Source organism: Malania oleifera, chromosome 4, assembly GCF_029873635.1.
Source record: "Malania oleifera isolate guangnan ecotype guangnan chromosome 4, ASM2987363v1, whole genome shotgun sequence".
NCBI classification, from domain to species: Eukaryota; Viridiplantae; Streptophyta; class Magnoliopsida; order Santalales; family Ximeniaceae; genus Malania; species Malania oleifera.
In genome coordinates, this window is record NC_080420.1 from 115,564,309 (window position 1) to 115,574,638 (window position 10,330).

Sequence of the window (10,330 nt, forward strand, 5' to 3'; positions counted from 1 at the left end):
GGATAATTTATCAACATTTCGGAAATAACGTTTTTTGCTTTTTTAAACTTATGTCAATGCATTTTATATCCTTACAAGCAGTAAAAGTGCTTCAAATATGCGGATCATAACATTTAAGATTACCCATGAAATTACCACATTTGACACCAACTTTTTTGTAATTTTTTTTTTTTTTTTTTTTTTTGGTGTTTAGTGTCTTGTACACCTGTTTCTCCTAATTGGCTATTTTTTTTTGTTTGATTTCATCCCCACCATATATCAAAATTCATTTTCCAAAAAATATATAATGGTTATATTGACGAGGCAGCTTTGATATATGTGAGATTCATTTTACAGCAGATTTTATTCAATGTTAGTGTGGTTGTCTCGCTGGAAATCAAATCATACCATTACAGCAAATCCCACCATCGTAAAGCATTTCATATAAGTTCAGGACCTCATGGTACAAAAAATCTGAGAATCCTTTTTTTTTTTTTTTTTTTAACTAATTACAGTACAACAACACCAAAGTCCGCGCGCTCTCGTGTAAATCCTAATCTTCCTAGCACAAATAGTGCCAGAGGTCCATAATCATCGTAGGCGACAATACAAAATTTAACCAAAAATATTAACCACGCACACCACCAATATTGATTTTATGAACAATCGATCCTTTTAATCTAGGTTTTCTATAAATTTTATCATGCAAAATCTAGATCTACGATTTTAATATAATCAATATCATTCCTAAATCAGATCATGCACAATTTCTTAATCAACAACACGATTAGACTCTGATACCACTTGTTGGGAGTATCTTTAATCCATAAATCTAATATTCTAAGATCATCATGTTATTCAATTAAGAAAACTAAACGTGGAATAAATACATGGATTCATGCTCAATGTGAAATAAATATCTGGATCCATAGATGTGTCTGATTTAATTGTCCAACAGCCTTTAGTAGAGAGTTTTGATCTTCCAAAGTCAAATTCCTAAGTATCTCACTTATATTTTCTATTTAGATAGAGAAAGTAAGAACATAAAAAATGTTTCTGATTTGACTTGTGACTATAACCTTATTATCTTTTCTTTATATACTGAATTAAGTTTAGAAATTCATGAGTTCTAAATTAATTTAGTATTTGACTTCTACACATTGCAACACCTATATCTAATAGATGTTAAAATAGTTCAATAAAATAATTTTCTTAAATATGTGAGCCCACGAAATTAAAATTTCCTAATCTCCTTCTCCAACTGAACAAACAAACAAAAAACAAAAGAAAAAAGAGAAAGAAAAATGAAGTTGATCATTAGACTTTTGCGGTGGTAAAAATGTGCACATGGAGTGCGTGGAAGAGACTAGAGGTGGCCATGGCCATTGAAGAGGGAAAGATAAGGAAGGAGGCATGAGCTGTTAAAACCAAGTCACTGTGATTCACTGTGCTCCACTCTTGCAAGGGTCCATAAAAATGGGAATTTAAAATGACGTGATGGCTGACCCTTCATTGAATTTTCATCAAAATGGTCCTTTGGATTAAAATAAATTTTTTTAAAAAAAACCCCCCACACCCATATGTATGTATGCATTTTCCTTTTTAAAAGATAAGATGTTTTTTTAGGGTTATAAATGAATCAGTTGTTTAAATGCAATATCAGGATATTATAGAGGAGAGACGAATTGTCAAAATATCATCGACTTGGATGGCAAGTTGGAATGAAAGGAAAATGTATATAGGATTGAGAAATGGGTCAAAACTATAAATCGATGGAATCACCACTAATTTGTCTAGTCCTACCCAATTGATTACTCTTAGTTAACTAGCCTTATGGTCACACCTAAGTTTAAGGAATAGGTAGTCATGGTCCTCAACCAGATTGAGTTCGAGAATATTGTTATATAAGGAGAATGTATTAATGTCCTATCCATACCCGACACATAAATCATACCTGATTAATCAAGGATTATGTTTTGAAATCAAACAATCAAGACTAAAATTATTATATTTAATTGAATTGTCACCTTTCTTATTACTGCCCACCTTGCATAAAAAAGAAGTTGCCCTCTTTTGCTGATCCTCAAAAGTGTGAATAGATATAACCCAAAAGGTCCATGATAATTTTGATTTTATCATGTGCTTTTCCCTTTTATCATTACCTTTTCTTTTAATATTTGAAAGCCCTGCATAGGATAAAAATGACTCTCACCTTTAGATCCTTAGAGGCATGTATGAAACATGATTTCAATGTCCATCATCAGATTTATTAAATATATGGGTGTGAAATAGAGAAAATAAGAAACAAGTACAGTAGCATTACACATAAGACAATGAAAACAAAGTGCAAAATATAAAATAATGAAAAATACTTGTAAAAGAGCATATCATGATCTTGACTATTGAACAACAAAGGGATCAAATCTTGCCACATGGTCCAATCTTAGCCATGCAAAATATGCGATTTATATTTGATTGTGTGATTTAATTTCTTATAAACTAAGATTAAAAAAAAAAAAAGGCCAAATCAAGACCTGTTGGAAAAACGTTAGATGAAACAAAATGGAGAAGTTTCTTATTAACTAAGATCCCCAAGGAAGACATTAGATTACACAAAATTAATGAGTGAAAATTGATTTACTAGGATAACTTAGGAAATACCTTAGATGGTACAAAAATGAAAGAAAATTGATTATTAGCACCCTAAAAATAAATTTTTAAAATAAATGGGACAAAGACATGCTAAAGACTCCAAATGAAATTTTTGAGAATCCAAGCTAATTTGGGAAGGACAAAAATATTACTACGCATAGTCCCAGAAAAAAATGGGGTGTCCACAAGGGGCTCAAAAGTTTGGCTTGGTAAGAACTCGTCATACATCATAAATAAGCGCTCCACAAGCCTAATTTTGAGGTTCATTTAATAAACAATTAATTCAAATATAAACATATGGACTTGGGTCATTTTGATTCATGAGTGGCTCGGTTATATGTTTTATTAGGCTCGTATATAAGCTTCGATTAGGTTGGCTTGCTTAATAGGGTCGAACTATGTTGAAGAGATCATAGTGGACTTATTTAGCTTGAAAGTAAAGATTCTATATGACTTAGTAATAGAAGTTGCATTGATGGGAGCAAAGAAACCCTAGGCAGATCTTACTTTCACCTTTTTGTATAAGAAAATCTTAAGAGCCTCTTGCATCTCACATGAAATGTTCTAAAAAAGCCAAATCATTCAGTAACACTTGATAACTTAGTCCATTAAGTACTTATTCAAAAATAGGAGTTGCCTTGATTGGGACAAAGAAACCCTAGACAAATATCATTTTTGCCATTTTGTATAAGAAAATCTTAAGAATCTTGTGCATCTCACACCAAGATATTCTAAAAGAGTCAAATCATTCACTAACACTTGATAGCTTAGTCCAATAAGTACTTATTGAGTTATATAAATGAACAAGTTTTAACAACAGTATTCAATGTCGATTTGCAATTGAGTCAAACTTGATTTTGATTAAAAATTTAATAAATAAATTTGAATATTTAAAAGTTCAACTTAATTCGATTCGTTTATAGTTCCAATTTTGTCCAAAAAAGAGAAAATGTTAGATTTTCATCAATGATCATTTGAGGAAAGGGGGAAAAAGATGCTTATTCATATATGTATATATGATTTTTTTCAAAATGGATGATTTTGGAGTTGGTTAAGAGAGAATCAAGAAGAAATTTCACTTGCACTATATATTCTTATTGCCTACATAGATATATAGCCTTGTTTGTTTTGTATTTATATACATTAATCATTGTGCCCTTGCAGGTAGCAACTATCAAAGTGGTTGGTGCTTGTGGGCTATACACCATTCTTATAGCTCCATGCAAAGATCAATTTTATTTAAGGATAGTTTAGTTAAGGATGGTTGGTTGTTGTCACCCCAAAATCAAAAATTAAAATTAAAATCTACAAATTAAAACTTACAAGTAATTTGATTAATGTTTTCAAAGTTAAGATAAATTAAAAAATCTAGCTAGTTGAACAGATAATCACTTCCATTTTCCTTGGATCAAATAATAATTTAAAAGTAAAAGATAAAAAAATTAAAAATTAAAATACTATGATAAAAAATAAAATCTATTACAATTTATTTAATTATTATATTTCAAAACTCACTTTTTAGTAGTCCATAAAATATTGAAAAATGAAAAAAAAAAATTGAATTTCTTACCAAATTTTGAAATTTTATGTATATTTTTGTTTTATTAGATTTTAAAGTCATTTCATTTTCTCTTTTAACTTTCTGATTGCCTTCATTTGAAATTTAAAACCAAATTAAACTTAGTTTTGAAAACAACAAGTCAAAAGGAGATCTATACAAAATGGGGTACGTATGTATAATATAATGGTGGTGAGACGTCCCACAAAGTAACTATGCGTAAAATTACCAAACATAAAAAAAGCTGACGGTTGATGACCATATATAGGGAGGAGACACATGCATACATGTGCTAAAACTCATTAATCAGCCAGCTAACCTATCACTCAATTCACCTGGACTGCTCTTTTCATTTCTATCTATAAATAGCTTTCCCTTCTCACATTCTAGCTAGCCACACACACACACACACAGAGGGAGACCGAAGATTCAACAGTGAAAGAAAAAGAGAATGGGGTGTGTTTATCATCATGGCTTCCTAATTCCATTACTACTCGTGGCTTTGGCTTTCTCAGTTGCCTCTGCCGCTGACCCAGCCCCTCTTCAAGATTTCTGTGTTGCTGCCTCCACCACCAAGGATGCTGGTATATATATACATGTACATATACCTGAATTTTGAAATTATAATTTGAATTTATGAATTCTCTAGTTTGTAATTAACTGGAATTCTCGTATACAATGCCATGGATGTGCCACGCTATGCATTACTCTAACTCAGCATGGTGGTATTATCTGACCTTTGCTTAATTGGGATTGCAGTGGTGGTGAACGGTAAGATCTGCAAAGACCCAAAACTAGCTGTGCCCGAAGACTTCTCCGTTTCCGGGTTCCATAAACCCGGAAACACCTCCAACCCGCTGGGCTCGATCGTCACCACGTTCAATGTGGACTACCTCCCGGGGCTCAACACCCTGGGCATATCCATGGCCAGGGTGGACTTCGGCCCGGGAGGGGTGAACCCTCCCCACCTCCACCCGCGCGCGTCCGAGATACTGGTGGTGGTTGAGGGCACGCTCTACGCCGGCTTCGTCACCACCAACTCTGACTCCCGCCTCTTCGCCAAAGTCCTCCACAAGGGCGACGCCTTCGTCTTCCCCGTTGGCCTCATCCACTTCCAGATCAACATCGGCAGGACCCCCGCCGTGGCTTTGGTCAGCTTCGGCAGCCAGAAGGCCGGCGTCACCACAGTGGCCAACCGAATCTTCTCGTCGCAGCCGCCGATCATGGCCGACGTCCTCTCCACGGCTTTCCAATTGGACAAGGAGATGGTGGAACACCTTCAAGGAATCTCCTGGTTCGAGAACGCTGCCGGTTAAATTTGATTAAACGAGTTTAAAGCAGATTGCTATTAATGGGGAGATAAACTATCACAAATCATTTTTCACGAGACTGTTCTATCCTCGATAAATTCCAACAAGTCATGATATTTTACTCTTGTGATAGTTATCGTTAGATGCATAGAGAACTAAATTAAATTTGAGAACAATAATGAATGCATGCAAGCAAGCAAGCTTTGGAATGAATAATGGATGAGATTTGATGTTTGAGATAATAATTAAGCTTGTCTGAGGCTTAATAATATTACTAGGATATATATATATTATATATATATATATATATATATATATATATATGTAGCCCCCACTTCTTAGCTGGAGCCTGGATGTACGTTTTGGCCCTTTTATTTGAAAGCGAAAATAGGTGTACGAAAATATGATAGTAGCAGAGGAGAAAAACATGCATACCACAGGTGCTATACTTGGAATTTATAACACATTAATTCCATTACATTATGAATAAATTAATAAGCTGAAAAAAGCATGTGCATACAAACATATAGTGGGCATGGATAATTATTTGATGTGAGACTATTCACAAATAAAATTCTCAATATTATCTTGTGGTCCATATTGTTTGGTCTAAACAAGATTAATTATTTTATCCCGAATAAAAAAATATTTTATAAAGAAGATAAAAAGAATTATTTGAGATGAAGATCCAAATTAGCCTTCAAATTCATGAGTTAGAGGTTACCAGCATATTCAAGGTAAAGTTTAGACACCTGACTTTGTCCGAAGCCAAATGCAACAAAAGTTTATTATTATTATTATTATTATTATTATTATTATTATTATTACCAAAAAAGTAAAAAAGAAAAAGGAAAAAAAAAAGAAAAGAAAAGAAGCATTTTAGCCCGCGCCCAGCAGCCTCACGCCACCACCACAGCAGCCACTGCCACCGCTTCAATCCTCCTTCGCAGCAGCCTCACAACACAGCACCGTCACCATCATCATCTCCAGCGTCTCCCTCACCAGCCTCAAGCCTCCACGACCACCACCAGATCCATCATCCTCGGCCACGAGCTCCACCAGATCTGACCACCTTCTCGGTTTCACCACAGCAATAGATCACCGGCGTTCTCACTCCCAGATCCTCACAACTCCGACCAAGCCTGTTTGTTGTTGCTGACGCCGCCGCCGCGGCCGTCGACGGCGGTGATGACCGGAGGCCCGTTGTTATTGTTGCTGTAGCTGCTTCTCTCTCGGCACACTCTCGCTGCAACTCCCTCACCGTCATCACCTCCCGCGCATGCTCGCTCAAAACGCCCAACCAAACCGCCCTGTCTCCTGCCTCATCAACAACCCAGTCATCCCGTGGGTCTCAGATGAGCCCACGACCAGCCACACACACACCCATACACACCCAGAAAACGCACACACACCAGTAAACATGCAAATACACACCCTGCAACACACACAGCTAACACGCACCTACACACTAAAACACACCCCTTTACACACACTAACTCACGCACACGGCACACACTAACACACACTGAAACACACACCAACACACACCCCCTCACATACACCTCTTACACACACTAACACACACTAAAATACACCCCAGTACATAGCCCACCCACACACCAAACACCCCCTGCATGCTCAGTATATAGTATTTTTAGTATTTTAGTATATAGGATATTATTTATTATGGTATTTTTAGCATTTTTAGGATCTTCGCATATACGTGTTTTAAGTATTTTAATATATTTAGTGATAGCGTTATGACATTTTTATTATGTTTACATATGGTGATATTTATTATAGTATCTTTAGTATCTTAATATATATAGTTTTATGGTATTTTATTATTTAATATATATATATATATATATATATATATAGTATTATGGTATTATTTTGGTATTTCTAATATTCACATTATTATTATGTGTTTTGTGGTATTGTAGTATTTTTATTTATTCCATATATTTATATTTAGTATTCTAGTTTATTATCCTATTATCACTATCGAAACCTTCTAGAAATTTTAAAAAATATCATAAAATATTTAGAAAATCTTATAAAATTTTGAAATAGCTTTGGGAGTTATTTTCATAAAATATTTTCTTGATTTTTTTCCCTATGATTTCAAAAAATGGTATATGCTTTCGGGTTTCACGTATCCCAGTTGTTAAGGAATATATATTATATATATAGTTTTGTGTGATTTATTTCTTTAAATGTATATTTCAAAAATTCACTAAGGGGAAGTAATTTTAAAGATCTATTAAATTAAATTTGGGATAATTCTTGATTAATTAGGTACCGTTCGTAAGAACGTGAGCGTAGGGGGTGCTCATACCTTTCCCTCGCGTAACCGAACTCTCGATCCCAGATTTGGTAACGTAGATCAATTCTACCATTAACTGGGTAGTAATTAAGTGTTTTAATCACACTAAAAGGTTAGTTGAGATTCCATTCTTGTTTTTTCCGAAAATTTAAATATACAATTTTTATTTCGCCATCTCGAGGCACCCGCGCTCCCAAGACGTCACGATAGCTTGACCACTCCACTAGGGACATTTGAGAGTCGAGCCAATAATGAATTTGGAATTATCCCAATTTAAATTTATTAAGTGTTTTAATTACTCCACTTTATTTTTTAAATAAAATACTCTCATATTTGAATAAAGTGGTTTGTGAAAATTATAACACGTTTGACTTAGTAAAGACATATGTTTCCATAGTTGTAAATATCTTTGAGTTAATATTCATAAATATCTTTAAATAATATTCTCATATATGTAGATATCCATGATTAATGAGAATATTTAGTTCTCATATAGGTAGGTATCCTTGATTAATGTGAATACTTAGTTTCCATATATGTAAATATCCTTGATTAATGAGAATATTTATGTAATGACCCGAAGAATAATAGTAATAAAGAAAGAGAAAAATGGGAATAGAAAAAAGGGTGCAGTAGACTTCGTTGACGAACGCTTCGCATTCGTTGACAAGAAGATACCGGAAGGATGTTTTGGGCGACTCTGAATTTCATAGACGAAGGGAAAAGTTTGTCGAAAAATTTCCTCTTAACCTTCTCAATGAGGTGACGAGGCTCATCCACAAAGCCCATAGTATAAATAGCCTAAAACTCAAATTTTATGCAGAAAATTCAGCAAAAGTTCTCTCTCTCTCTCTCTCTTCTTTACAGTTCTTCCCTTCTCTCTTTTCAATTTCAGCTCCAACATTCACCGGATTAACGATCTGAGGCCACCACAACGTTCTTGGGGAAGTTCTCTCCAAATCTACAGGAGCGGATCGTTGGTGGGACCAAGTTGAAATTCATCTTTGGTTTAAAGTAAGGTTTTTTATGCAAAATTTGGTCTTCCCATAGTTATAAGAAATGTTATTCACGGAAAAATGCTAAAGTTTAGTTCTGAGAGTTGTCGTTTTCAGGGTGTTGAACGGGGAACCCTGCGAGTGTAGGACAAGTGTATTTTAAGGGGTTTCTTCTCAAGAATCAGGTAAGGGAATCAACTGAAGTAATTATTTTCCATACAAATTACTATTATTTTTCAGCAAATTAATTTTAGGAAAGCATATATTATATTTGTATATTATGGAGAAAATGCATATTTGGGAAAATACTACTATTATATTGAAATGTATATATATATATATATATATATATATATATATATGTATGTATGTATATATGAAATGTTAGAAATTATGATTTTAAAATATAATGTATGGTTTTATACAGTAATGTGTGGCATGAATATTATTTTATGTGGAAAGTATTATGATGTTGCAATTTTACGAGTAAAGTATGTTTTTAAAGATTATGAAATAATGTAGTACATTATGGTTTTTGAAATATATGATAAATGAATTATTTATTAAGAATGATATATATGAAATATTGGGTGCAAGGTCGTGATTGATAGCCGGCACAAGGTCGTGATGTATGTATGATTTTGGCGCAAGGCCGTATTTATGAGATGTTTAACGTAAGACCGCAGATATGAAAGAAACAGGCGCAAGGTCATATGTATGTATATTATTTCAGAAAATACTATCAATCTATTTATGTTAGACATGTATATTATCATGTATTATATGTTATCGAAACTCGGATGATAGTTCAGTTTAGTTACAAGAGCATGTTGTCGTAACTATACAGGTTAGATTACTATGTTCAGACTTGTGCTAACCACCCCATAAGGGGGTGGGAGATGGATAGTCGATGTGACTTTCAGTGTAGAGCTGTAGATGTCTACCTGGCAGTCCAGACTAGGGTGTGACGGGCCCATCGTACTTACAAACATTTTTGACTCGACAGTGGTCGACCAACCATTGTCGGGTCCCGCCTTCGGACTGCACAACCCGTCATGGGGGGTAATACATGACATCAACTAATACATGATATCTGTAACACCCCGACCCCGAGGGGTCTGGGATATTAACTTTTTACTACTCATTTACAGCGGAAGCAAAATAAACTCAATTTTTATTAAACCAGAGCACTAATTATCCATATTACAATCATTTATTTCAAAAAAAGAAAAATTACACAAACATAAATATCTGAAACCATACTAATATTTCTAATCAATCTTTATTTTTCTAATCCCCACCCGCATGCTTGCAAAGCCTGATTTCCGACATGTCCTTCAGAGTTATCTGAAATAAAATATGATTGGGGTGAGACGACGCTCAATAAGTAAATAAGATTATTATTAGTGTGTGGCCAAAATGAGTTTTTAAAGAATTTCGTAAAACAATATTTAATACTATAACTTCAAGACTGCTTTTAGAATAAACATAAATTTAAAAATTTCTG

General features: G+C 34.1%; 1 protein-coding gene across 1 annotated transcript; it reads left to right on the forward strand.

Moving 5' to 3' along the window:
- Positions 1–4,376: 4,376 nt before the first annotated feature.
- LOC131152826 (germin-like protein subfamily 1 member 13) lies at positions 4,377–5,744 on the forward strand. The gene is made up of 2 exons (XM_058104707.1): positions 4,377–4,773; positions 4,949–5,744. Exons 1-2 carry the CDS (start codon positions 4,641–4,643, stop codon positions 5,503–5,505), a joined length of 690 nt encoding a protein of 229 aa, XP_057960690.1. The 5' UTR covers positions 4,377–4,640; the 3' UTR covers positions 5,506–5,744.
- The last annotated feature ends 4,586 nt before the right edge of the window (positions 5,745–10,330 follow it).

What these genes read in the sequence shown, in the direction of transcription:
- LOC131152826 (XM_058104707.1), top strand. Translation starts at nt 4,641, where the DNA reads ATGGGGTGTGTTTATCATCATGGCTTCCTAATTCCATTACTACTCGTG. An exon ending in CTCCACCACCAAGGATGCTG is followed by an intron (nt 4,774 to 4,948) that starts GTATATATATAC and finishes TTGGGATTGCAG; the next exon opens with TGGTGGTGAACGGTAAGATC.